Raw genomic sequence first — 27,252 nt, forward strand, 5'->3', positions numbered from 1 at the left:
GACAACATGTACTGTATTTTACCACCTTACCATCACCCTCGCTCTCCTACTCATGATATCTTTGGATTTAGAATGGGCACATAGCTTGAGATCAACCAATTCCATTTCTGTATCTCTCAACTTTATCGTCATCAACTCGCACGTGGAGCGCCCCTCACCTTCTAGAGTTCAAAGACCGGCCCAAAGCTACTCCAATCACCTGTTTGACGGCACTGTCGAGACAAAATACCTACTCTCCAGCCCAAGGCACCATCTGCCTCATCAATACCCACGATGGCTAGACGAGCTAGACATAGCACGGCACCACCCACGCAATCCGCCATGTCAAACCGCGGAAACAGTTCCAGTCTCGCGAGACTCACAAGGGCCACCCTGCAGAGAGCAGCAAAGCGAACACAACTGGCCCAGTCCTGCACAAGCCGAATAAATATTCGGAGCCGAAATCCTGGGTTCCCCATGCTGGCACTAAACCAGTCGCAGCAAACATTGCTACCAGCTCTAGACCCGAAGTATCTCAAAGGCTGGCTAGGCTCTAATGTATAAACAGTGTGGAGGACCCAAGCTTCTTCGATGACTCAACGACATTGTTCTTCCATCCTTCGACTTGTGAGCAAACATGGCAGCAGAACTCGGCATGGAGGATGAGAAACAGACCGACGCAAGGATGGTGGAGCTGGAGTACGCAAATACAAAAGAGTCCACGTCCGCGGGACCAATTGCAAGACCTGAAGGGAAAATATACCTTACGACGTCGGCGGCTCAGGTGGACGGCATCAAATTCGCCCCCGACGGCCACACCATCCTCGTGCCACAGCCATCAGACGATCCTAACGATCCGTTGAACTGGAGTTTTTTCAAGAAGCACATGCTCCTCATCATTTCTTCCATGTCTTCTTTTTTGCCCGAATATGGCAGTGCGACTGGCGCCGTCACGTTGCTGTCACAGGCACAGTAAGTCCCCAATCTCCAGCGAGCGAGTTCCACAAGCTGACCGTGGCATCTTAGGCAGTGGCATTTGACTCCGGACCATGTCAATCATTCTCAAGCGGGCAACGTCTTCATGCTGGGAGTGGGCGGCCTGTTCTCCGTGGTCTGTTCGGCATACTTCGGCCGCCTGCCGGTTCTTTTTTGGATGCTCTGCCTGGCTTTTGGAACCGCAATCTGGTGTGCCGCAGCCGTCACGTTCGAGTCCTTTATGGCAGCTCGGATTCTCAATGGATTCTTCTCGGCGGTCACTCAATCGATGACCACCGTCCTGATCAATGACATGTTCTTTTTCCACGAGAAAGCGTCAGTCCTTGCCAGACCTCATTAATCTTATATCTGTCGCTAACAGCTCCTAGGCGGAAAATCGGCATATGGGCCTCGTTCGTCGTGCTCGCCCCCAGTTTGGGACCAATGCTCGGGGCATTCATGCTCAACACTCAACGGTGGCCTGTGCCTTTCTGGGTCCTGAGCAGTCTCACAGGCCTTTGCCTTGTTCTAGTCATTATTTTCGGGGAGGAAACATACTATGATCGGCGCCTGACCCTAGAGGAGCAGCCTGCGAGGAGAAGTCGACTGCTACGCTTGGTGGGTGTCGAGCAATTCCATTCCCGGAGGCTGCGGAACACCGTGCGAGAAACACTTCGACGTCCCGCAAGGGTTATCATGCTTCCTACCGTGTTCATTTCGGTCATCTACGCCGGGATCACCTTCGCCTGGCAGGTAGGTATTAACACCACGTCGGCTATATTCCTCACTCCGCTCTATCATTTTGACATTCTTCAAGTCGGCTACTTCTACTTTGCACCTGCCATTGGTGCCATCCTGGGCGAGGCCGCTGGCTATTTTGCCCATGATCTGATTGCCAAACACTACGAAAAGACTCACAATGGCTATTTCCATCCCGAAGCCCGACTTCGGGGTGCTTGGCTGGCAACACCATTCCTTGTTTCCGGGTTGGTGCTCATAGGATATGCTTTCCAGGACCATCTCCATTACATGGTGGTGGCGGTAGGGTGGGCTCTCTTCAACATGGGCGCCATGATCTCGATTGTGAGCATCAATGCCTATTGTCTCGATTCGTTCCCAGAAGCCTCAGGCGAGGGCGCCGCCTGGCTCTCTGTAGGCCGAACCGTTGGCGGCTTCATCATTTCCTATGAGCAGGTGAGCTGGGCAACGAAAGAGGGAACCAAAGCCAGCTTCGGTATCCAAGCTGGCCTCTGTACTTTTGGACTGGTTCTAGCCGTTTTTCTCCAGATCTATGGCCAGAGACTGAGAAAGTGGTCCGGAAGTCTAAAGTTCAAGACTATCTGAGGAGGGAAACAGCGCGTGTTGGGGAAGCCGGATCACCGTGAGCTACTAGGAAGAATTGCCAGGGTGCTTGGAAGCCTTAGGAAGCGAGGACCAGTGTAGCTGCAAAAGCGAGACGTGGAAATAGTGTGCTACACAGCACAGGTATCCAATTGCACCAAACAGGATGCTGTACCCGAGACCCGAGTCTGCCAACCGATAAGTTTTGAAGCAGATGTACATCTAGGCGATTTCTAGTCACGCGTACTATTCATGGGCCCCCAGAAATCTAATTATCAGCCGGTTTATCAATGGTGGGTCTCGACGTATTCGCAGCATATTCCGACATGAAAAGCATCAAGATACACCCGAAGAAGCACTTCTCGGACCCACAACAACGGCTGAATATGGACCATGAGACGATCCGTGTCAAACTGCCGTGTCCTGGGGCGGAACCAGATGCGCACATGGCGTTAAAGATGCCCCCACAGGACGAGACGCGAGCTGTTCCTGGTATTCCGACTCTCTCGGCCGATGGTCATATGCCCTGGGCTACGGATTCCCACCAGTGACATGGAGGACAGGAGACCTTTCAGCACAAAGACAGAGCCATGCCCTCTAGAAGTTAGTCGAACATCCATGGTTCTCCCGTCAGGTCAAGTCAAGATTTATCCATCCAGATTCGATATTGGAGCACCCTGAAACATGGCTGCACCACCATCGAGAGTACCCTGGTCGCGACTCATACGGTTTATCAGCGCAGAGGATGACCAGATCTACTTTGGTGATGCCATTGTGCCCGACGACGCTGACTTCGATATCGGGGACCCAGCCAACCATGCGTCGTTGACCGCAAAGGTCGTCACCGGCGACCCGTTGCTGCCGACATGCCAGGTCACTGATCGGGTGCTGCACGTCAAGAAACTGCTGGGCCCGTTGACATACAAGATGGTCCCTTGCATTCGATGTATTGGTGGGAACTACGTTAGCCACTGTACGATAAAGAGTCCACGGCCGCCTCAGCAAAGAGATATACACTGACTGACCTGGTGAACAGTACGAGAGCTGGGGATCGAGCCACCCAACTATCCTGCCATGTTCTCCAAGACATCCAACGCCCTCGCGGGGTACGGAGACGACGTTGAACTCGCCACGATCATTCAGGACGGCCAGGCCGACTACGAGGGCGAGCTGGCGTTTATCATCGCTAAAGACGGGAAGAACATCTCCCAGGAAGACGCCATGGACTATGTGCTTGGATACACGAGTGCCAACGACGTCTCTGCAAGGTCTTGTATCCCTCACACTCCTCTTGTGACCAACTGACGTGCCCATGTTGCAGGAAATGGCAAATGGATCCCGACCTCGTGGGCACATTCCCTCCGCCACAGATGACCTATGGCAAGAGCTTCGACGGCTTCTGTCCTGTCGGACCCTGCATCGTGTCTGCAGATGTAAGCGATCCAATTCCCAGTCAATTCTATAGAGTTCGAGCCCTGAGTCCCATCTGACATTTGATCAGGTTCTGAAGGATCCGCACACCCTCGCCCTGCGCACCAAGGTCAACGGCGAGCTGCGCCAGCAGAGCAACACGTCGGAGCTGCACTTCAAGATCCCGGCCCTGATCGAGTTCCTGAGCCGCGGCTCCACGCTGCACGCCGGCAGCATCGTGCTCACGGGCACGCCCGGCGGCGTGGGTTTCACCATGAAGCCGCCCCGGTACCTCAAGGACGGCGATACGGTGGAGATTTACTTTGACCAGGTCGGCACGCTCAGGCATGGGATCACGCATGCGAAGTAGACACTGGTGAACTGGAGGGGATAGGATAGGGTAGAGATATTCACGAATATTCACAAACATCCCCGTCCCCAATTTCAATAAGGAACAGTGTAGCGGAACTGGTACCTACTGTCCGTAGATGGATAAGGATGATTGATCGAGCGACCGAGCGATTGTCTAGATTGCGCCATTTTCGTAGTGGTTAGTATTCGACAACTAACTCAGGCTTTACACAATCTGGTATGTATGTAAATGTAGGCCGAACCAAACTCTGATTCCTTCACCCGTCCCCTCCCTCGCTCCCTCGCTGACTGCCTGCCTGGCTGGTGGGTTTTCACGGCCTGGGTCCTCCGTCCTCCTCGAGTCGACCGCCGGCGAGTTCGCTCGCCACGGCGCCCTCTCCGACCGCATGGGATAAGAGTGCGTGTTCCCGTCCGCGCGGGATCATGATTCTCTCGTACGCCTGCAGAACCGAGTCCACCGTGCTGGAATTGCGGACCCCGTCGATGATGGCTTTGGCCAGATCGCACGCGTCGCTGAGGGCCGTGTTGGCGCCCATGCCGCGGAACGGGAGCTTCGTAGTGCCACGTGAGTAAGAGAGCAGCTTCAACGCCTACCATTGCAGGATAATAATCTATGTATGGACATATATAGACATACCATGGAATGCGCCGCGTCGCCCATCAGCGTGACGTTACCACGCGGGAGGAGCTGATTCGGCAGGATGGTCTCGGCCAGCTTGACGGGCGGGCGCTGCATGCCCTCGACGGGGGTGAGGCGGACGCTGTCGCGCAAGAACGGGGGCAGGTCCTTGATCACCATCAGCGCCCGGTCGCGGAGCTGCTCGGCGGTCGCAGAAGACATCCACGCGTCGTCGGCGGCGTAGTCGGTGCTCCGGTACGCGGTGTTCCAGTTGAACCAGGCATCGCCGTTGTCGCAGTGCTCCGTGAGCAGGAAGTAGAACTTGCATGTGTCGGTGCCCAGCAGGATGCCGCACGACGAGTGCTCCAGGATGGGCGCCCACTGCTCGCGCGTGAGCCGCACGTTGCCGTGGATCATGTGGAAGTTGGTCTGGATCAAGGGGCTGTGCTCCAGCAGCTGTCTGCGCACGGGGGACCGCGCCCCGTCGGCGGCCACGAGCAGTGTCCCCCGCGCCGAGGTGCCGTCTTTGAACAGCAGCGTCACCCCGTCCGCGTCCTCTCGGTAGCCCGTGACGTGCTTGCCGGCTTGGAGGTTGGTGTGCGGCATGAGCATGTTCCGGATCTTCTCGCGGGGACAGAAGAACATCCGCCCCTGATCCTCGAGGCTCTTGGACCCCGTGACCCCGACGACCTGGTGCGTGATGCCGTCCATGACCGTGAACGCGTCCAGCTTTTTCAGTGCGTAGTTGGGGCTCAGCGTCGCGAACCCGGGGATGTCGCTCGGCAGCAGACGCTCCAGCTCGTCCAGACATCTGTGATCATACCCATGTTTCTTGATTAGCTTTCACGCTGCAGTCTGAAGAAGAGCACCCCAAACACACACTGTCTCTCTCTGGAGGAAAAGTGACACTATGTACTCACTTGTCGAGTCCTACAGACCAGCCCTGCGGCCGCGATTCATCGCGTTCGAAGATCTCAAACCGGACGCCTCCCTTGCGCAGCATCTGCGCCAGCGCGAGACCCGCGGGCCCGGCGCCCGCGATGAGGATCACTGAGCCATTTCCCAGCACAGTCATGTTGTCGGGGCGGTAGTGATGAGAGCCCTGATTACAAAGAGAAGAGCTGCAGCGTTAGAGCAGTAGATGGCCTCTCAAATCATCTTATAGTCCGCAGGCTGCGTTTTTCCTGGAAATAGACCGGAAGCAGCGTGCAACAGAACGCGGCCCTGATACCGCTCCCGTTGGGCACGGTGGGAGGAGTGGTAGTGGTCTCAATACCCTGTCTTCCACGAGACCTCGGGCTCTGCTGCAAGCTTCTGAAGATACGAGGAGCGACCCGCTTGAGGGCAGAAAAGCCAAAAAGGGCTAGCGTGGCTTGATGCCAGCCCAGATCTAGTTATGATTGGCCCACATGTACGGAAAGTGGAGACGGCGGCATCATAATTCAACCAACTCCGGCACAATGATGGAAATCGTGATCTCCCTCAAACCTTGGACCTCCTATTGATGTGCTCGGCTCGCGGCTTCGGCAAATGACCTTGACAACATGGGTAAGTCCTGCTATGGTCGTCGCAAGTTCATAACGGCTAAGGCACGGATGGGCATCCCTCCTACACCAGTCCAAAGCCAGGATTCAAGGCGGAGAAGGTGCTTGTCTCTCGACCGATAGTTGTCATTTTATACTCGGCACACCGTATCCTGACATGCGTCAGGGCAACGTGGATTACGAAATGGATCTTAGGGAATGGAATGCCTAGGTATATATTACAGGTCTTATGATCGCCAGGTTCCCGGATGGAGCGTACCCTACATGTTTGGCCCGCGTTGTCCCAGCTCGATTTGTCAGTGAGGAACGTCTCCGAGCTTTGTTTCCTCCGAGCTCACTGAGCTTCGTGGCGATAGTGACTGGCCTCTTTGCAATGGAAGGGGGATTTCTTTGCGATAGAATGCGCAGGACGCCTCAAGCGATCAAAGTCAAAATCTGGGGCCAAAAAGCATCTACCTGTGCGAGTTGAGCTCAACAGGATACCTTACGCGGATAGTCGTGCAAGCGACCGAGTCGGTTTACTCTCTATCATCTCCACAAATCCACATTGTCCTTCCCCAGGTTGTTGGGGACCCTCGTTTGCTGCTAGTGGGTTGAGCCCTGGTCAATTCGGCGCCGAATTTTAAGATCCGGGGCTGGGCAGAGCTATTCGTAGAGGTTTCGAGATCGGCTCAATGGAACCCGAGTCAAGGGTTCTCAGAGCCGTGACGGGGCAAAAATCGGTCGGAGTTGGACTGTTGAACGTTGTACATAACCACACTGTTAGAGAAATTTCGGAAACCAGGAAAGACAAAAGGTCCAACCACGTCTCCGTCTCTTCGACTTTTGCACACGCGCGTGCCCAACGTGCTGTACTCGCGTCAAAACTCAGTGACTATGCAGTGGCACTTGAGCAGACCACTCGAGTCTCCTACCGCTACGGTGTGCCTCGTGTTGGCATCAGTGTTTGTAGCCTGGCGGCTGGTACTGGTCACCTTGAGGATCTGGTTCTCGCCGCTGCGCAATGTACCCGGGCCCAGGCTCGCAGCCGCGACGAGCCTGTGGCTGTACGTCGAAGACAACAAGCCAACGATTGTGAAGACCATCCGAAAACTTCACGCGCAGTATGGTGAGTTACGTGGTGACGGGGCATACCGCCCCCGCTAAAGCTGGACCGTTTCCTCAGGGCCGATTGTCCGCATCGCTCCCAATCACGTCAGCATCAAGGACGCCGACATATATCTGAAAACGATATATCAAATAGCGTCCAATTTCAACAAGGTCGGGGAACATCACTTCTTTCCCTGCGGCGTGGCTGATACCGTCATCTATTCAGGATCCGGCCTTTTATGATGCGTTTGCGAACGAAGACGACACCCTCTTCACCGTGCCCAGTTCTGCCGAGCATGGCTACCATCGCCGCCTCCTCAGTGGCGGATTCTCGCGCAAGAGAGTGCTGGAGTTTGAGCCCGAGATTTGGAAGCTTGCAACAAGCCTGACAACCCTGGTCGACGACCAATATGTCTCTGGGAGGCCGGTGGATTTAACAAAGCTGTTTCGCTCGTTCGCACTCGATGTTGTCTCACGGTTTTCCTTTGGAGAGAGCTATGGAGCTCTGTCGAGACCAGACGTTGACGAACCATTGCTTGACGCGTTTGATCAGTTCGGTCGGGCAAGTTTCTTGGTGCGTCTCGGTGCATTTTGTCTGAGAGACTACTCAATATTAATTGCTGACGATCCACAATCCAGCTGATGAATTTTCCGACCATCAGGAAGTTGCTACAGCCACTCATAATAAGATTACCGGGAGAAGTCTTTCAAGCAATCCCCAGTATGACCAATGTAAGTACTTTCTTTTGACAGAGTGAGCAGTCAGGAAATAATGACTGACGCATTTTCAACCAAAGCGTGTAATGAACTCGCTTGGTAGGTTGGACAATATCGAAAAGGGCAAGTTTCTTCCTGTGCTTGCCTCCATCAAAGAAGCTGGCTTGCGACAGAACACGCAACTACCTAAACAATACCTCGCGGCCAACGGCATCGGAAGCATTGTGGCAGGCACCGATACGACCGGCTTTACTCTATCGGTGGGCATCTGGGCGATTTTCATGAACGACAAGATTCGCCGGCGTCTGCACTCCGACCTGAAAGAAGTGTGGCACGACAGAGACGCTCACCCTGGATTGCGCGATCTTGAAGCTCTGCCATATCTGCAGGCTTGTGTCCGCGAATCGCTGCGGCTGGCAACACCGATTCGTGGCAGGCTCCCACGTCTCGTGCCGCCCGAAGGCATGACAGTCAGACTCCCGGCTGCGGGGTGGAAGGAATATCATCTTCCAGGAGGAACGAGTGTGTCGTCTTCAATTTACTTGATGCATTACGACGAAGCGGTATATGACGATCCCGAGACTTTCAACCCCGAAAGGTGGCTCGTGAAAGATCCGGAGCTACTTCAACGCCGAGAGCGGCAGCTGGTGCCGTTTTCGTCCGGCTCCAGGATCTGCATCGGCCTCAACATCGCCATGGCCGAGCTCTACGTGTGCATCGCGACCACTGTCAGATGGTATATGGCTAAGGAAGTGCTCGACCGCGAACTAATTACCGAGGAGCAGTTCACGACCTTAGTCCCGGGTGGCCTGCAGGCTATTTTGGTCCCAGCCGACGATTGAAGACCGTATGAATGTCTTCTGACTGAAGATTTTTGTTCACCAAAGTGATATGGCCAGACTTCGTCTTGGACAAGGCAGATATATCGAGGTGGACAAGAGATGAGGGGTGAGATAGGTTGTAGAAACTGTAGGGCGAAATGCACGTTGTAAGGTGGAAACAACAGTCTCGCGCGGGCTTCTCTTGTCTGTGTCGTCTGCTGAGGACGCACGAGTTCGGGTTTCGAAGAAGCTGGTAAGGTTGGCAGAAGATTGTGACCAAACGTCCGTAAGCAGATCTTGCCTCAAACGCCCATCGCGGGCGACTTGTTCGAAGCTCTATCAAGCACGAGCAGCGTCTGAGCTCGAGTCCGCTCTTCTGATTCTGGTAGTTCAGCCACTTTCGCTTTGATATAATCCGCGTCGTATCTGCGGCGGAATATGTCGGTGTACCAACTCCACGCTGACAAATTCGGGTGAGTTTTGAGGATGTACCAACACTCGGTAACATCCAAAGCCAGTGAGAAAGTCTTTTCTGACAACGCGGCGCTTGCGGCACAGTCCAGCAACTTGTCAGTTGAATAGATTATTTGTCCCATTTCAAGCATCTGAATTTCGACGGGATTCTGTGGATTAACCTATTAGAATAGAGAGTCAAACAAAGTATTCCACAGTCAAACGTACCAGCATTGTCTTGGCTGTCAACAATAATAACCAGTCAAAAGGGCGTGATGTCTCGCAATGCCAAATGAAATTGATTTCTACTGCTCTTACGCGTTCGTTGATAATGGACCCGAGACTTTTGAAATGCTCGCTTTCGGGCTCGCTAGCCTGGAGTTGTGGCAATACTGCGTCAAGCAGAGTGAGTTCAACGACCACCAGAAAATAGGACATCTCGGTGACTGATGTCCTGGGAACAGGAAGCTGCTGCATGTTGGGGCTGAGGTCGATGTCGTTCAGGTTCAGAGGAAGCGCCACCTGCTTGGACTGGAGGCTAGCACTTGGGTCACAGCCGCATTTTGCAGCCCTGTGATAATCGAGAGCATATAGTGCCCACCAGCAACGAAGCAAGAGTTGCGTCTCAAGCACGGAGAGGTTGTCGTGGTAACTGCTTCCATTTTCTGGAAGGAGGAGACACGCTTCTGATACGGCCATGTCAAGTAGAGCCGTGCCTGTTGGCGCACCGTCCCCAGACCGGCGGAACAGGCAGATCTAAACATCAAATTGAGTTCAACCAACTCATCCAGTCTGCAGACTTACCGCATGAAGGACAAGGGCTTGCAGGACATGCAATGACGGCATCTGGCGGGAGGCCGCCTCGCCCAGAGCGCGCTCCATCCCTTTCTTGTAACAAGAAGCAAGGACGTCCTTCTTCTGCTGGAACCGAGTTTCAACCTCGCCAGCGGAGAGAACATCGACTGCCGCATAACAGATGCTAAACACAAGCATTTCCAGGCAGGAATCGACGATTGAGGGGCGAGATAATGCAAGTAGAATCTGCGCTGAGAAGGACGGACAGTGGATTAGTTTCGTCACCGGATCAATCTGAGTTCGGTAGATGTGCCACAGCTCCAGTGTTTGAGGCCCAGACAACCCACAGGACACAAGCTCTGGGGTCAGCCGTTCGGAGCGTCCAGGCGTCACAGGTCCTGGATCAAAACGAAGAGGCAAGCTTCGCCGCGAAGAATCCGGACATTCTGCGGAGGACGAGCCAGAATACGTTGACGTGACAACAGACTTCGGGCTTAACGATTCTCGGACTTCGTTGTGATATTCCTCTATATTCAAATCCAGGCTCGAGTCTGGCGAGCCCGCATAACGGAGCGAGCGATTCAGAGCTGCATTCGCGGCATCCTCCAGCTCGTTGCATCTTTCTGTCATGGTTTTGACCAGATCTTCCAGCTCCCGCTCCCGGTGAGACTTCCTCTTCTTGTAGGGACCCCTCGGCGCACGGCGTTTCAGAATTTGCTCGCTCGTGGGGTATCGACAGGATAGCTGGATCTTTGAGCATGCGCTACAGCTTCCCGGACGGCGATCGCATTTGATTTTCCGCGTGTGACATGAGCTGCAGGCAGCCTGGGGCAGCTTTGGGACGTGCCCAGGCATGACTGCGAATTCGGGAAGACAGCACAGATGTTGGGAGCTGCGTCGCGACCAGCTGAGTTTTCGCCAGGCTGGTGTCGGGCTTGAATGTAAGAGTCAGAAGGAACAAATCCACAGTAAGTGGCTCGGTGGGTAGCACAGTCTCACTGGGAGCTTGAGGAAGAAACCTGGGGATCCGGTAGAGTTCGTGGGGAATATTACTGTATGATGGTGGGGAATTCCGCAAGTGGACTCTAGCCTCATGCCGGAGAGCAATGGCCCCATGGGGGAATGGAATTAGTTCCATGTTCAGGGGCTTGTTGAGTCGACGAGTACGAGGTACAGTAATCTAGACTGATGGCTATTCACGTTCTTCACAGAATGCGACGAGAGCCCATGCTTTCATTTGGATGCTGAGCCCAGTGGATAGAATTCTCGAACAAGGTAATGTGCTCGCCATGTCGCTCCTGACCATACTATAGTGAGATGTCGCACACAAGTGACTCTCGGAGCTCCATCATCTCAGTCCCTCCCAGCAGACGTATTTTGAAGGATGAACCACCCTGCGACCATACTCCAAAGAAGATGGTTGACGTGAGCATATCCAGGTACGCAAGGACTATCCTTTGGCATGTGAAAAAGCGGATTTAGTGAGATCGAACTCACCTGATCTCTTTCGTCCTATGCCATGATGGCTTTCTCATTTCCTTTCCTGCGGTGATCATGAATATGGGATGATCCGGGAGCAGCTGCTTCATGCCTTTGATGTCTAGACACCGTGTGCAGACGATTGCTTCTGCGGAGTAAGAATTTAACCCGAGTCTGTGGCTGTGATTCGTATCTGACGCCCCCGATGGATATATATGCCTGTGGAAGACATCGATCGCCGTAAGATTGGGCTACAGAGGATGGGAGCACAGTATTAAAGGCAGGGAGCATCGAAAGAAGTCACAGGATCTAGGGGAGACGGAAAGGAGAACTCAAGGCCAACCGACGGACGCCGGCACGGACGAGGCATCGCCTACCGGTCTACATCGATCCTGACGGCGATGGTCCTTGCAGCAGTATACTGTCGGACGTGGACTGTATTCCCGAGGAGCAACAGAACTCGGATGAGAGTTTGAAGTGGAATCTCGGAAACTAGCAGCAGGATGATTTCGGCGCCGAATTCTGCATAAGCGGGAATATGTGGCGTCTGGGGACAATAGCCCCTGAACATGGGCTAGAGTTTTAGACCCTCAATTCCACTCCCCGACCAGACTCTGCTCCAGAAACTGAGACCAGCAGTTTGTCAGCAACTTCCCTTCACCGTGTCAAAAGCTGACGTGGAAGAATGCTGGGCAGGAGAAGAGAGACCATTCAAAGTGTCTCAAACCGACTACACCGGAACGAAAAAAACCCATGGACCGACCGGGACCAAGGGAGCCTCGTCTGGGCTCCAGCCGGTACCTGGTAATGCATATGAAGACCCTGGAAGGCCAGTGGTTCTCGTGGTACCATCTGCTGCGATACCATCCATCGGTGAGATGGCCTCACTTCAAGAGCGTAACGGCGCTTCGAAGCTCCCACCTCCATCGAGGCTTCCGTCTCAAGATGCCAAAATCTTGGTTGTTGGAGCTGGGGTAGCCGGCTTGGTCGCAGCATTGGAATGCTGGCGTCGAGGGTTTGACGTCGAGATCCTCGAAAGAACCGATGGACAAATTTTGACAGGTGAGCGGAACAGGTGGCCAATTTCAGGCTTGACGACCTGTACTCACGATGTATGACAAGGTGATACCATCTCCCTTGCACCCAGCTGCCTCGGCGTCTTCAACCACTGGCCACAGATGGCCGTCGAGCATAACAAGTACGGATACGATGCCTTGATTTCATATGTCAAGCATTCGGGAGAGCATATATTTGGACCGATGCCAGCTCCGATGGGACAACCTGATACGGACCTCAGCGACCCAACCCGGGTACGGTGTTACTTTATGCATTCGCGCCCGCAGGTCTATCGGACATTCCTGTCAGAAGTGCAGCGCTGCGGGATACCCGTCCGCTTTAATACAACAGTGACCAACTATTCCGAGGACGAAGAAGCCGGCAGGGGCGAAGTCCTGACGGAAGACGGTCAGAAAATCGTGGCCGACATCGTGGTTGCGGCTGATGGAGTCGCCTCCACGTCTTACAAAATCGTGACGGGCAGGAAAACGAAAGCCAAAAGCAGCGGATTCTCGATGTATCGGGCTGCATTTCCCGTGGATCGAATCTTCGCAGACCCCGAGCTGCAAAAGACTTTCGCGACATACGGCGACAGGCCACGGTGGGATTTCTATATCGGGTGAGTCTGGATCAACTAGAACAAGCACTATTTTTAACGAGACCGTACAGTGAAGACACTCATTTCACGGCTTTCACCTCCAAAGACCTAGCAACGTTTTCTTACACCCACAGAGTGAATACAGCCATCACTCCTGCCTTGGACGGCCATTTGCTAATCTGCGGAATAGGACGACGGCTCGGCCACAGACTCGTGGACAGCATCTTTGAGTCCACCAGATGTACTCAAGGTGATGGAGGGAACTCCGGGCTGGAGCGATCAGATCAAAGGTTTCATCAAAGCCGCCCCGGGCAATAGTATCATAGATTGGAAACTGCTGTGGCGCGATCCTCAGCCGGAGTGGACGTCGCCCGGTGGCCGTGTGGTCCAGATAGGCGATGCCGCCCATTCCTTTCTCCCGACTTCAGGCGGAGGAGCCACACAGGCGATAGAGGACGCGATATCACTAGCAGTCTGCCTGTCGACTGGCGGCAAGAAGAATCTTGCAATATCGACCAAAGTCCAGCAAAAGCTGCGGTAAGTTGGTGTATCCGCCGCGCAACTCTCAGAACGTAGAGCTGATACTCCTCCTCCAAGGTTCGAGCGCGTCTCCTGTCATCAGCTAAAGGGTTTCCTGAACCGCGAAATGATCCATCGCACAGACTGGGAACGGATCGCCAAAAACCCGTCCGCGATCGAGCAGAAACACGGTGACTGGATTGTCATGCACGACCCTGAGGCGTACGCGAACGAGAACTACTGGAAAGCCTACGATCACGTCGTTCGTGGCACCGAGTTCGTCAACACCAACGTTCCCAAAGGCTGGAGTAACAGGCAGTGGACGATTGAACAGGTCTAGAGTCAGCCACTGGACGCTTTCCGGGAGGATGGAGATTGGTCTTGAAGAGGATGCGGCGGCTTTCGAGGCCTTGCAGGAGTGAGGTCCCTAGAATATGTAAATGATCTGAAAGGCTATCAGATGCGGTGATAACACCCTGATTGGGCCATCTCCGAGGGAAATCGAAGTCGTGGCCCTTAGGACAAAGAAGCAACGGGCTCTGTCTAGCCGAGCTGTGCCACGAATCTATCCGGACATTGAGACAGGATCCTGCTTGGTAAGCCCTGGGACGTGTAATTCCGACTCGGCTGTGGCCATCGGGAACTGGTCTCGTAGTCCCTGCAGTAACTAGAAGGACTCTGCCTCGGACGTATTGGGGAATGGGGACGCATACCGTGATGTATAAAGTGGAAGCCCTGGCCAAAGGCTGTCCTGTTTCCCTCCCCCGAGAGTACTTACTGCCCACACACACATTCTCCGGCGGCGTGTCACATGCCATCGACCATGGCAGACAAAATCCCTCTTGGGAAATATCTCTGGACGCGGTTAGACTCTTATCTCTCCTCTTACTTGTTCTGTTATCAGTTAACTAATGGGCTATGTACAGCATCCGTAAACTCGGAGTTGGACATGTCATGGGCGTGCCAGGGGACATGAACCTCGAGTTGCTCGACTACATCAAAGAAGTTCCTGGTCTTTCATGGGGTACGAGCACACACATTCATTGAGTGACACGACAGTCCCGTCAACTTCGAATCCAATTAACGTGGTCAATAATAGTGGGTAACGCCAACGAACTGAATTCAGCGTACGCCGCGGATGGGTACGCCCGTGTAAAAGGAGTGCCGGGCGTGTGTGAGTATTCATTCCAAGTAAGACATAAGAAAAACAAGACTAACTAAAGGATATGCATGCAGTGGTGACTACACACGGCGTGGGAGAGCTGAGCGCTATCAACGGTGTGGCCGGGGCATATACTGAACAGGTACCGGTGATACACATCGTCGGAGCGACGCCTATGGCAAATCAGAAGAAACGAGCAATGATACACCATAATCTCGGCCGCAATCCGGATCATCGGGTGAGGAAAGTCCTGGGGGATGCTATTCTTGTGGAGAAGTGTCCGACGTTGATCCTTGTCTTCAGGTCTATGCCGACATATCTGCTCGCGTGAGATGCCACGTCGCTTACCTGGACGATGCCGACACGGCACCAGAGTTGATTGATGTAAGTAGAGTGAACATATCACATTTCTCAAAACGCGGCTCATCAAAGAACAGGCAACCATACAAGAGTGCTTGAATCAGTGGCTGCCGGTATACATCTACGTGCCGTTGGACTACGTCCACGTTCTGGTAAAGGAGCCCAAATCAAAACTGGAGGCGAATGCTACACAGTCCGCAACCATGAACGAGAAAGCTTCATCTCTCATCTTGGATTCTCTACGGAAGTCCACCGAGAGAGTCGTTCTCGTGGACGTGTTGGCTACGCGTTATGGGGCGCTCGATCTATTGAGACCGCTCGTCGACGTGCTCAATTGTCCCATTTACTGCACCCCAATGGGCAAAGGCGCCATCGACGAGACGCATCCCAGGTACGTCGGTATCTACAGCGGTGGTACCTCCGCTCCAGGGATTCAAGAGGCGGTGGAATCAAGCGATTGTGCGCTACACCTGGGGCCACTTCTTGCGGACTCCAATACTGGCGGCTTTTCGACAAAGATTGCAGAGAGCCGATTGATTTTGATTGAGGCGTATCAGTCTGTGGTATGTTTCGAACACAAGCCCCCCAAAGCATTTATGTAGCTGACTCCATACCAGGTTTTCGGCGAGGTGCTCCAAGGCACACATATCAAGGCTGGTAAGTGATTCATCAGACGACTTGTCCAAACGGTATCAGACTCTGAGCACCATATAGTTTTGGAGGAAATCCTCAAGTTGGCAACTTCCCAGACTCTGCCCCAGGTTGACCCTCCAGTCCTCCCTGAAAAAAGCTCGACGGATGATCCCTTAGATCCTGCAATCACACAATCCTGGCTGTGGAGGTCTTTCGGGAAGTTCCTGCGACCAAACGACCTCCTCATCGTCGAGGCGGGCACCGCGCAATTCGGCATGCCGGACGCCACGTTCCCTGCCAACGTCCGGTACATCACCCAGGTCTACTACGGGTGCATTGGCTACTCGGTCGGCTGCTGTGCGGGAGCAGGGTTGGCACAGCGAGAAATAGAGAGTGAAAAGGGCACGGCAGAGGCGGCCGGGCGCTTGATCTTGGTCGTGGGAGATGGGAGCATCCAGCTCTCGGTGCAGGAGATCGGGACCATGATCAAGACGGGACTGACGCCCATCATGTAAGTGTGAATGTCCGATTTGTTTTCCTTGCATGATTCAATCTCGCAGTCTAATCCGTTTGATATCTCAAGTATCCTGCTCAACAACGACGGCTACACCATCGAACGCGCGATCCACAAGCCGACCGAAGCGTACCACGACATTGCCCAGTGGCGTTGGCAATCAATGCTCGAGTTCTTCGGCGCTGACAATGCCACGGCTTCGACCTCGATCATCAAGACCCAGGCGGAGCTGGAATATAAGATGGCATCTTCTGATGTTACGGCCCCGACCCAGATCCAGCTGTTGGAGTTGCGCATGGGCAAGTTCGATGCTCCGTGGAGACTGAGGCGTCAGGTGGAAATTGTCAGGGCGAGTAAGGAGAAGGGTTGATTTCCTCGAAGCTAATCTATCCAACACAGAGAGTCTGGAAGGGGCAGGCCATCTTCATCTCTCCATTTACCCTTCTATCTACCAAACGCTTGATTGATCATAATAGGCAACTTATACCAGGTATCCTATCGAGGCTTATGCATTCAGTCCAGAAGACAAGATTTTGGCAGGCTGGACGAGCACGAGAGTATGTGGAAGAGCAAGCGAGGGCAATCATGGGCAAAGGCTGTCTTGACCACTTTGTTCAGCAGAGAGTGGCTGACATCGTAGCACTATTCCAGACGGTGGTAGCACATCTAGACTGAACTTCCCAATGCGAGCCGGGTCCCGATTTGCGCGCCAAACCAAAGTTCCCCGACATCAGCACAATATCCCACTTAGTAACATGCCAATCCCGCACGTCAAGGCATGGCGCCCACCAATGTCGGAAACGCACGAGGTCCAATTTCAATGCGTCTCTTGATCGAGGCGTCGTCCTCGCCGGACTCGACGCGCCTCTTCAACTCCGCCGGGTCAAAGTCGGTGCCGACGGGGTTCTCGCGGAAAGTCGACGAGGTGATGAACTTATGGAGCTCGGCCTCGTCGTCGAAGTTGTCGACCTGCGACTCGAGCTTGTTGCCGTCCGGGTCCTCGTAATACATGCTGGTGGTGCCGCCGTGGTTCACACACCAGATGGGCTCGATGCCGAGCGCCTTACGCTGCTCCCACACTTTAACCAGGTCGTTGAGGTTATGGAATGTGAAGGCGATGTGCTCAAGCCCCGGGGCCGTGCGGTTGTCGCTCGTCATGCCGTCCAGCGTGAGGATGCCCAGCCGGTGATGCTCGTCATCGTAGCGCAGGAAGCAGGCCCGGTCATTCTCGAACTCGACCTCGGCGCCCAAGAATTTCTTGTAGAAGTCGGTCATCTCTTGGAACCGCGACGTTCGGAGCACCACGTGCGCCAGCTTCCACGGGCTCAGCACGTCGTATTGTTTCTGGGGCGGTGCCATAGTGCGCGTGTTCAACTTGAGTATTGTTGGATTTGCTAGCTCCAAAGCCCAATGATGGAAGGACTGTGTGAGTTGCTGTAGAAGTGATTACCTCTGCTGAAGTATATAACGTGAAGGGCAGGCTTCAAAACGGCCCAACTCGGCCGACGTCTTCTTGAGGCTCTGGAATCTCAGCCATGGGGTCCTGGACTAAGTCGCAGACTCCCATTTATGGTCCGGAATCATTTCGGAGGGCCTGTGCTCCTCCTCGTCGGTCTCATCCTATGTGCAATACTCCAGACCGAGAGTCTCTTTGATATTCGGCACCGAATTTTCGACGCCGGCGAGGCTGAACGGGAGCCAATCGAAGTATCCAATTTTCCTCTCACCATTGGCTGGCCCAAAAATTCCGGCAAATATGTGCGGAGATAGACTCAGTCTAACGCCATATACGGAGGCAGATGACGGGAGACACTGACTCTATTTCGGCACCGAATCCCACGTCCAAGGAATCAAGTGAGAATGGCCAACTCGGACGATCCTCCACCGCCAATTCTGCTTCCATCATTCTTGCCCTGTAACACAGCATTACCAGTGGACAATTGAGCTGCCGATGCTGAAATCTTTGCCATCCGGGCGGAGACTGTCTCTAATCCCCGAAAGGTCTGATGAGCAGATTATCAGCTTCCAGACTTTCAGAGGGAGTGCCACCGGCTTTAGGAAATTCATCCATAGGAGACTCAAACCGACATACTCGGTACACGCTGCTGATCAATAACACCACCTACAAAGAAACCATCCGGAGATTTGCACAGCCACGCGGTCCTTAGAGTGTGAAGCCAGGGACGCATCTGGCAGCAGCACAGATCCGTTCTCATCAGCAACAAAGAACTCCGCATGGTGCTCAGCTGTCAAATATTCAATCAGGCAACTGTGCTGGACTGGGTATCGTACCGATCGGTACAGAAAGCTCGACCAACTGCGCAAGGGGAGGATCCTAAATAGACATAACTGTGACGACTTGGCAGACCAGAACAGCTGTCGTTGATTCACCGAGAGCTGTTTTAGAGGTTTTGTGCGATCGTTATGGAGGCACGCCGATTCTTCGACCGTGGCCAAGCGACTATCCCATTATATGACGCACTTTCCCCGAAGGTTCGTTTTCACGTCTCCCGGAAGCTCTGCAAACGGCGACACAGGTGCAGACAGATGTTCAGAGATGCAGGACCAAGGTGAGAGCTTGGTAGCCTTGCCCTGCCTCTCCCAGATCTCTGGCGGGTGAGCGATCATTGTGGCCAGCGCCTGCATTCCGACGGTCATGTCCTCGAGGCGAGTCTTTCTGCGCCTCATCTCGCATGCCCGACGGTGTTGACTTGCCGTAAGGCCAAGACGCCGGGGTGATGAGCCTAGCCATGTGGACAGGGCTTGTAGGTTTCACAAGGACCATCTGTCGCTCATTGAAAGAGGTGCATGCTCAACCATCAGTTCCAGTTTGAGAGCGTGAACCTGTTGCTGCCTAGGAGGGCGTCGTGCCCGCTCCTCTGGCCGTGGCCGGTTCGTTGGCCGGTCGGTGCACCACGAGGCAACTTCTGGGCGAAATCTGCGCGAGACCGTATGCCCGCCCGACCGGTCGACCATGAGGCTCAGCTTTGTATAGAATCGCAAGGCGTTTTTCAGGAAGCGCCGGCCACCCATAGTCTAGAATGATGTCTCAGAAGTCGAAGCACTCCCGGGCACGCAAAATCTGTGTCTGCTGTAGAGAGTCAGAGACTATAAAAGGCTGAGATGGACCACTGACCTTATAGATCTCCCGCATCTTTTCCTCGTCTACCTGCCGACCACATCTGCTCTTACGACCAAGAAGCTCAGCTCGCCAGACGCTTCCTATCGATTTTTACCAGGTTTCATCACCGGGCTCGCCATGGCTTCGGCTCCGTGTAACATTGTGCAGCAAACACAATATTGTCTCGATCAGATCAGGTGCCGATAAACCCGGGAATTATCACCCGTGTATGTAGGTTGTTCACAGCCTCTTTAGGGCAAGCAATGAACCTGCGAGAGTGTTCCTCCTGCTCGGCCGAACGGGCGTGGGCAAGTCCTCCCTATTCGAAGATCTCACCGGCACAGAGGGCCATTCACGAAACTCGAGCGATCCTGGTAAGTCAATGACCCCAGAGCCATTTGTCAACACGGCGAGGCATCCTCACTCATACATTCTGCTCTGTACAACAGTGACGACGACATTCCAGCTCGACGAAGCCTTAATCAACGGGCAGCGATACTTCTTCATGGACACACCTGGTTTCGACGCCGGGGATGAACTACAAGCCTTCCGCGAAATTGGCCGCGGCATAGAGGCGATCCGTCACCACGCCGCCATAGTCGGAGTACTCTATGTCACCAGGATTAACTACTCTCGAATCGAACACCTCGACCGAAAGCTCCTCGAGTTCCTCGGCTCGTTCTGTGGGGATAGGTACATCCCCCGGATCACATTCGTCACGACGCATTGGACTCTCTCACAAGGCCCATACCCCGTTGAAGAGGATAAATTTGTCAAGCTGCGTTCCCTGTGGGCCGACTTCTTGACAAAAGGAGCGAAGTTGTATCAACACGGTCAAAGATATAGCGACCAAGGCGAGGATACGGGAACTTGTCTGTCCTGGGATTCGCAGCGCCGCGAGATCGCCGAGCATGCTAGAGGCGTGGTGTCCCGTTGTTATGGTGAGGTGAACCCGGGAAAGCCCAAAATAGTCGAGGAGCTTGGTGCAAACATCCCTCTCTACCGCACGGCTGCTGCCATGGCTCTTGGTCTTACCACAGAATCTCCATCCGCACCATCCAACGAGCCAGGAGAGAAGCATTCGACCCAAAATTGGGTACCGGGCGAGTCGTCCCGTCCACGGGCACCTAGGGAAACAGGCGAGACAGCTGGCCCGTCGCATTCGCCGGGTACGGGGCAAACCGAGTCAGGGATATCCTGGTACAACGTTGGACTCGACCTGCTCGGCGCCGTGTTGAAAAATGCACAAATCAATATGTCAGTGGGAGGCGGTGCCACAAGTTGTGGCACCGGAGGGTATCGGTGGCCTAGGTCCAGCTTCCGAGGTACTGGTTGGGGTGAGTGGAGAGCGCCATGATATGTCCGATTTCTTCTTTCGAAGTGTTTGTCACTGACCAGATCAGATCCAAACTCGAGTATCGACCAGTTCAAGCGGCAAGGTAAGCCTTCTGACCTGGCTTTTCGAAGGGCCGTGGGGCGGGAACGCGGCATCTTCAATGTCGGCACCAGGGAAGGGAACGATAGCCTTCTTCGTAGTGTGAGGGAAAACCCCCTCTGAGGGAGAGTAACGGGAACAGTCTGGTACGGGACACGGGAAGCATTTTCTGAACGACAACATGGTTGTTGGGTGGTTGATTAAAGGGAGGTTGTTTGCGGTTTGCTGTTTTGTGTCGTGAATCAGTGCCGCGATGAGGTTTGGTAGATTCGGTGTTTACGGCTTGCTCATATACTCAAGGTTGCTCCTTTACTCATGGGTCATGCTTGTTACAGTTGTTCGTCATGGTTCATCCTGTTTGAGAGGGAGGATGTCAACGCAGACCGGACCCTATATACCAAGTAGTCCACTGTCCATTGCCCGCAGTCCACACTGTGTCGTAGCTCTCCGAACATGATATGCTACATCTTTCCATAGGTAGTTCATTCACCTACCTACCTCAGATAGTTCGGTCCCTTCATACTGAGAAGAGTATAATGTTAAATACGAGAAGCCAGATGCCGGCGTGGTAGATAGGATTACCCTTTCGCCCTGTGCAGTTCGACTACGGTGCCGTAGATAAATCGGTAGCAGAGCAAGCCTAGCCTGCGTTAGAACTAGCGCAAAGCTAACTGTGTTTTGACTCGCGAGCTCGGTTACACTCGGCTTCTCCAAAGCTTGGCACATGCAGCTCGGCTCTGTGCGCGCGACCTACGTCATAGGGGTCTCTCACTCATCTCGTATTTGCCGTATTTGCCGAAAGAACGTGCCCGACGTTACGAAGCAGGAAAAGTTTCTTCCGTCGATCGCTCAGCACTTCAGCCTCGCGTCCGGCTGTATTCAGCCTTGCCGTGCCGTGCCGTTGCTTGACTTGTGATCACTACAATAGTAATACTGCCCAGGATGCATGCGTTGTGCAGATCCTGACGACACGGTTCGAAGCACATTCTCGGACACTGGTGTAACGACCGAGTTTACCATTACTGGATGAGCACTCGGTCCTCGTCGCTAAATTAGAGTCTGGCTTTGCTTTTGTTTCCTCGTTGCTAGCGGCCACCCTAGACAAAAGTATACTCGAGTCAAATACCGGATAAGTGTAACGTCGATCGTCTGCGGTAGGAAAAGGATCACTGTTGGATGCCAGGTTGAGTACGGAATGAATGCAAGAGCATACTCGACCCGACCATCACGGCATTCGCAGAACAGAGGTCGCAGAAGTAGGAAAGCCGAAGCAGAGCAACACAACGCGTCAATATTAGACGTCAATAACTTTATTCTTTTCATTCTCATCACTGTGCAATAATATAAGTGACTGTCGACAAGCCAGAATCATCACGCTCGTAGCAACAACTCATACTCATCAACTAATATCCTATCCTGTCCCGCCAGGACACCAATATCAACCAAGTCACCATAAATACCCATGTACGTATCCGTCTCCCCAGCGCCATCGCTCAGTGGTATATGCATAAACTCTCAAAATTTTAAACCCGTCAAATCCTGACACGTACAATCATTTTTAGCTCGCTGCCCCACGAGCGTCCCCGCCTCATTATAGAGAATAACTCAGGTATGCAAGATAACTGCTCCTCAAGGATCAACCTTGGGGCGAGACGTCACCGCAGCAACCCACCAGCATCCGAGATATCCAAGTCATCAGGCCCGCTCAGCCTCGCCGGTCGAATCGGTAGCATATCCTCCGGCTGTGAAGGCAGCCGGGTCCGCGCGGAGGACTTCCTTTTCTCTGATCTCATGGGCGAACGACCGGGACTGCTCGTCTGTCTGGGTGACGCCGTCGACGTCGAATGAAGCTCGTCCTCTTCACGTATCCGTAACGGTCTGGATAGGAGCCCCCCGATGTCGGAAAGGAAAGCTTTCGACCCGGATTTAACTCCATGCGGATGGGGTTGGGACAGACGACGAGAAGCTTCTTGAATAGATGCCTGGCGCGAGCGAGACATTGGTGACTCATTGGGCGGCTGGTCGACCAGCCCGCCCACGTCAAAGAAACCCATTCTGCTTGGTGTGTCGGGTTCTGCGTAATCATTGCCGGCTTCCATGTCCGGCGGGTCCTTGAGGTGGTGTTTCAAATCGCGTAGTCGAATGTCAGCTGTGGATGTGCTGCTGAGGGTATCCAGGGAGGGCTTTCTGCGAGTCCGAGATGCCTCGGCGAAATTCCACCTTGAAGCGAACGGGGTGTGTCGGATTTGGTCGCCGGGCTCGATATTGACCTCGGGGGACTTTTGTGGGAGAGCCGCCACGGCCGCTTCGGCCACACGAGGAGTCTGTTCCATATAGGTGCCGCGCCGCAGGACGGGCGGTAGAGCAACGCCAACGCCCCTAGCCAAATCTTCATCAGAGCCCCAATGATGTTGAGTCACAGACGTAGTCCGAGTTCTTGTCGGTTGTCGACCGAGAGAACTTGCATCGTCAAAGGACGCCGCTCGGAATTTGGCCTTCTTCACACCTCTGTCCCGGATGAAGCTCCCGATGACGATGGCATTTGATACTCCTGCGGCGGCCAGGATTTCCAGCGACGCCAATAGCGACCGGTACTGCTGGGAGGAGCGTCGTGAGATGGTAGAAGGAATTCGATAGGCGGTGATGGCGATGAGAATGGTTGACAAAAGGAAGAGGAGGACGAGTGATATCTTTTTGCGGACGCGCATGGACGACTGCAAGACCAATGGAATGGGGAACACAATCAGGACCACATCAGAGATAATATCGCACACTCCCATGACGATCAGTTGCACCAGGCCTTCTCGACAATGGGGTCCCGGGTCTGGGACGACCTGCCAATAGTGCGGGAAAGGTTGGCATTCGGAGAGTGTACCGACAACGACGGCAATGAAAGTAGCGACCAGGAACCCATAGATGAATCGGAGTCCGACTTCGTACGACTTGGCCCACGACTTTCCAATGAGGCGTTTGAGGAACTCCAGCACGGTGAGTTTAGCCACCCAAATAAAGGCGGCATAGAATATTCGAGCGGCCAGCACCAATCTGCTTCCGATCTCACGGTGGTGTATTTGCAACGGCGTCAGTCCCTCCGTTGTTGTATTGTTGGTCCCCCAGATTAGAATGACATGGACCAGTCCCATGCGAATCATGAGGGGGACGATGCTGTAGAACATGATCCAGTCTTCCCGAAACAGTCTTTCGGTGCGCACCCATCGTCCCAGAACCCGGATCAGGATGGCCGTGAGAGAAAATAATGTGCACCACCACGACACGATCAGCGTCGGGTTCGTCTCGATCCGCGACTGGTAGTCGGGCGGCTCCTGGTGGTATATGCGACGCTCGAAGAATTCGATAACGGCCATTTCGTGTTCTTCGGCCAAGAGAGCAATCGGTTCAGGGTCTAGGGCAGGAGGTTCGAGAGATTCGTCATAGCTTCGAGAACAACTGTCAAGGCGGATGGTTTCTGGAACTCCGCACCAAGGCCATGGGACGTCGAGGTGCGAGAGAGTGACGCCGGGCGCACCAGTATGAGAAAGCTCGAGCCGGAGGACTGATCGTAGGCGCCAGGGGAAAGCGCAGAAGAATTACCAAGGCGTCAATCGTTCAAGCTGGAGAAGGAGAAGAGCCGACGGGAGTAGCGAATTGCTGGTGATGGCAGAGTGTGCGAAGAGGGCGATGAGGGTAGTGGAAAAGGCGGCAGTCAGGTGAATGGGCGCAAGGGCCATGACTTGGGCTAGATACAGATTGGAATCGCGAACGGAGGATCGAGAAGGTAGCGGACTAGACCCTCCAAGGGCTGGGGGAGGGTTATCTTGGTCGCGGGCTGTGAGCATGAGAGACCAGCTCTGGAGAGTGGAAGAGGCCGAAGCACAGGTGGCGCAACTGATAAGTCCAGCACTGAGCAAAGTCCCTGACTCGGGGTAGTTCATTGACTACCGGCCCACTAGCTGGAGGCCGAAGGGGTGGCGGGAAGAAGGGAGGTCATCGTGTGTGAGTGTGAGAGAGAGTGGGATGGTTGACGGTGAGATATGACTGGAGGAGGAAGAGAGTCGAGTGGGCGGGAGGAGGGAAGGGATTGGGGACTCGGGCCACCAGAAAGAACCAACCCACTAACGGTTATAGGCACTGTAGGCACCAGTCAGGGTCGTAGGGGCTGTTATCAGTGGCTACTAGGCTAATAATTGCATATGGAGGCACCCCAGGCTCCAGGTGCCCACCCTCTGCCCCCGGGTACTGACAAGCAGCCAGTAGGGGCTCACTAGGCCTAGTGGTCTGCCAACCCAGCCCGCCCATGAGCACAGCCAGATACCTGCGTTTACGTGAGCGCGCAGGATGGATGTAGTTCTTTGCGCTTCTTTTGGCCACATCTCTTGTGAGGCTTATTACAGGGACAAAAACACAAATTCAGATACGTAGTATCCATTTCGCCATCACAAAAGTTTCTGTATTGTAGGTAGAGATAAGACTGCGGGTGCATGGGCTCGAGCCAAAACCCACAGGAACCACTAGACCCTCATTTCCACCTCTCCCTCCCCCATGGTTCACGAGGGATAGATAATAGGGTTTTGAACAATGGCTAGAATTGGACAATCTCCCGCACAGACAAAAGACATTCAGACATTCAGACACTCAGACAGCCGAGGAACATTCTTATTGCTTTTTGGCTGGTGGTCAGTGCTCCCCCCTTGCAGCAACACTTCCACCTGCAGAAGCCAAAGAGTCAGCACACATTCTCACTCATCCACTCACCCAAGATAACAAAGTATCATTACTACCAACTACCTCTCTATCGGTCCTTTATCTCTCCAAACCCACTCTCCCGCCTTCCTTTTGCTCTGCTCCGTCCACCGTCCTCGCTAAGGGCACACAGTCATTGTCGCGTGGTTTGACCCTCGCCTGGCCGGCCTCTTACCGAACGAAGCACATGTCCAGATTCTCTTCTCGGCATAGTCAACCAGCGCTCGAGCCCTTCTTCGCCTGCCCACGCCGCCCTCCTCGCTCCCACGGAACGCTTTTCCTCGTCACAAAGTGGCCCGCTCTGGTGGCCCAAGCTCAAAACCAACCCCGACCCCATCCCGTGGGACTCCCAGCACTTGCTTTGTCTGGCTGCCCCTGTGTCCCGATGCCGTCTCGGTTTCACACAAAAAAGAAAATATCTGAAACCGCGTTTGCTGTCTCACAATCATGTTTGAAGAGTTGAGACACGGCTCAAGTATACAGTGTACATGAAGCTGAGCAAAGAATCTTTAATCGTGGTTTCGTACCTTGAGGCTATCTGCTCTCTCTCCCTCCCCTTTATTTACGCGGAATTTCCTGATGGAAAAGCCAATCCTCAAGATCACGACGGTGCTCCCTAAAACAGTGGCTGATACCAATGCTGTCTTACCTACGCTCACTTAAAGGACTGACAGAGCAAGCCCCGCAGACACCGACGCCGCCACCGATGTTGTTGGGGCAGGACCGGAGCCGGAATGAGCCTCACAGAACGAAAAACTCCAGTGTTGAAGCTGGGGTCCATGGTGTCTCCGGGTTGGTCTGCTGCTTTCTGGGCTAGACTCAGGTCCACCGTGGAAAGCAATCAGCTGATTGCAATGAATGTCCAAGCCTCATATATGGTACAGATATCCGACTCCCTCACTATCGGTCAGTGGTCCCGAGTTCTTCAACAAGAGTGTCCTGAAGCGCCGCGGGATGCACACCCATTAGGATGGAAATGGTAAGTGTTGCTAGATGATGAGGCTGCCTACCTGCCAGCGTCAAATGAAAACCGAGCACGACTCTTACCCTTTGGTTGCTGTTGCGGACGCCACCACCGAAAACATCTCGTTCGGTCCATCAGGGCTGCTGTGAACTGAAACTATCCAGCCTCTGCCAAGACTGGCTCTGAACTGCTGCGCATTGCCAACAACGCGGGGGTTGCGGTATGTCAGTAAAGCTCATGAATACGAGGAGTGAGGAAGCAAGCAAGCAGGCAAGCAAGCAAGCAACAAAATGCAGACAGCCTGCCTGTTGAAAGCCGACGTGTCCCAAGATACGAGCACCTGGAGAGCGTGCAAGATTCCTGGATAGGAATATTGTACCTCACCTCACCGGCGGGCGCGCTCTGTGGCGTGGCCCAAACCAGCGTGAAACAATGGGAAAACCAAAGACACCAGGCTGGGAAAGTTGAGGCTGTAGTAGACGGAAGGGGAGAGACGATTCGGCACATCCCTGTCTCTCTCCCCTCCTACTCTTCGCGCCTGCTCGCCCGCTCATCT

General features: G+C 54.0%; 10 protein-coding genes across 10 annotated transcripts; 6 read left to right on the forward strand and 4 right to left on the reverse strand.

Annotated features, from left to right (window-relative positions):
• Positions 1-616: 616 nt before the first annotated feature.
• AYL99_09623 (putative MFS-type transporter) lies at positions 617-2,298 on the forward strand (the record flags this gene model as incomplete). Its single annotated transcript, XM_018841130.1, has 3 exons — positions 617-951; positions 1,006-1,290; positions 1,344-2,298. 3 exons carry the CDS (start codon positions 617-619, stop codon positions 2,296-2,298), a joined length of 1,575 nt encoding a protein of 524 aa, XP_018689811.1.
• A 681-nt stretch (positions 2,299-2,979) lies between these two features.
• AYL99_09624 (hypothetical protein) lies at positions 2,980-4,075 on the forward strand (the record flags this gene model as incomplete). Its single annotated transcript, XM_018841131.1, has 4 exons — positions 2,980-3,268; positions 3,332-3,563; positions 3,617-3,728; positions 3,797-4,075. The coding sequence occupies 4 exons, from the start codon at positions 2,980-2,982 to the stop codon at positions 4,073-4,075; spliced, it is 912 nt and encodes a 303-aa protein (XP_018689812.1).
• Positions 4,076-4,388: 313 nt separating this feature from the next.
• Positions 4,389-5,771, reverse strand: AYL99_09625 (hypothetical protein; the record flags this gene model as incomplete). The annotated part of the gene is made up of 3 exons (XM_018841132.1): positions 4,389-4,628; positions 4,715-5,507; positions 5,617-5,771. 3 exons carry the CDS (start codon positions 5,769-5,771, stop codon positions 4,389-4,391), a joined length of 1,188 nt encoding a protein of 395 aa, XP_018689813.1.
• Positions 5,772-7,116: 1,345 nt separating this feature from the next.
• On the forward strand, positions 7,117-8,888 carry AYL99_09626 (hypothetical protein; the record flags this gene model as incomplete). Its single annotated transcript, XM_018841133.1, has 5 exons — positions 7,117-7,348; positions 7,406-7,500; positions 7,556-7,903; positions 7,969-8,061; positions 8,127-8,888. The coding sequence occupies 5 exons, from the start codon at positions 7,117-7,119 to the stop codon at positions 8,886-8,888; spliced, it is 1,530 nt and encodes a 509-aa protein (XP_018689814.1).
• Positions 8,889-9,169: 281 nt separating this feature from the next.
• On the reverse strand, positions 9,170-10,970 carry AYL99_09627 (hypothetical protein; the record flags this gene model as incomplete). Its single annotated transcript, XM_018841134.1, has 4 exons — positions 9,170-9,490; positions 9,549-9,557; positions 9,639-10,076; positions 10,125-10,970. 4 exons carry the CDS (start codon positions 10,968-10,970, stop codon positions 9,170-9,172), a joined length of 1,614 nt encoding a protein of 537 aa, XP_018689815.1.
• A 1,502-nt stretch (positions 10,971-12,472) lies between these two features.
• Positions 12,473-14,107, forward strand: AYL99_09628 (hypothetical protein; the record flags this gene model as incomplete). Its single annotated transcript, XM_018841135.1, has 5 exons — positions 12,473-12,656; positions 12,717-13,269; positions 13,320-13,383; positions 13,439-13,785; positions 13,846-14,107. The coding sequence occupies 5 exons, from the start codon at positions 12,473-12,475 to the stop codon at positions 14,105-14,107; spliced, it is 1,410 nt and encodes a 469-aa protein (XP_018689816.1).
• Positions 14,108-14,590: 483 nt separating this feature from the next.
• AYL99_09629 (hypothetical protein) lies at positions 14,591-16,806 on the forward strand (the record flags this gene model as incomplete). The annotated part of the gene is made up of 9 exons (XM_018841136.1): positions 14,591-14,631; positions 14,694-14,791; positions 14,867-14,941; positions 15,004-15,167; positions 15,233-15,313; positions 15,367-15,852; positions 15,907-15,946; positions 16,004-16,433; positions 16,506-16,806. 9 exons carry the CDS (start codon positions 14,591-14,593, stop codon positions 16,804-16,806), a joined length of 1,716 nt encoding a protein of 571 aa, XP_018689817.1.
• A 401-nt stretch (positions 16,807-17,207) lies between these two features.
• AYL99_09630 (hypothetical protein) lies at positions 17,208-17,795 on the reverse strand (the record flags this gene model as incomplete). Its single annotated transcript, XM_018841137.1, has 1 exon — positions 17,208-17,795. One exon carries the CDS (start codon positions 17,793-17,795, stop codon positions 17,208-17,210), a length of 588 nt encoding a protein of 195 aa, XP_018689818.1.
• Positions 17,796-19,480: 1,685 nt separating this feature from the next.
• On the forward strand, positions 19,481-21,115 carry AYL99_09631 (hypothetical protein; the record flags this gene model as incomplete). The annotated part of the gene is made up of 5 exons (XM_018841138.1): positions 19,481-19,529; positions 19,580-19,754; positions 19,813-19,931; positions 20,007-20,894; positions 20,961-21,115. The coding sequence occupies 5 exons, from the start codon at positions 19,481-19,483 to the stop codon at positions 21,113-21,115; spliced, it is 1,386 nt and encodes a 461-aa protein (XP_018689819.1).
• A 1,532-nt stretch (positions 21,116-22,647) lies between these two features.
• On the reverse strand, positions 22,648-24,357 carry AYL99_09632 (hypothetical protein; the record flags this gene model as incomplete). The annotated part of the gene is made up of 1 exon (XM_018841139.1): positions 22,648-24,357. The coding sequence occupies one exon, from the start codon at positions 24,355-24,357 to the stop codon at positions 22,648-22,650; it is 1,710 nt and encodes a 569-aa protein (XP_018689820.1).
• Between the last annotated feature and the right edge of the window lie 2,895 nt (positions 24,358-27,252).

The sequence above is a fragment of the Fonsecaea erecta genome, assembly GCF_001651985.1.
Source record: "Fonsecaea erecta strain CBS 125763 chromosome Unknown Scaff9, whole genome shotgun sequence".
In the NCBI taxonomy this organism is placed as follows: domain Eukaryota; kingdom Fungi; phylum Ascomycota; class Eurotiomycetes; order Chaetothyriales; family Herpotrichiellaceae; genus Fonsecaea; species Fonsecaea erecta.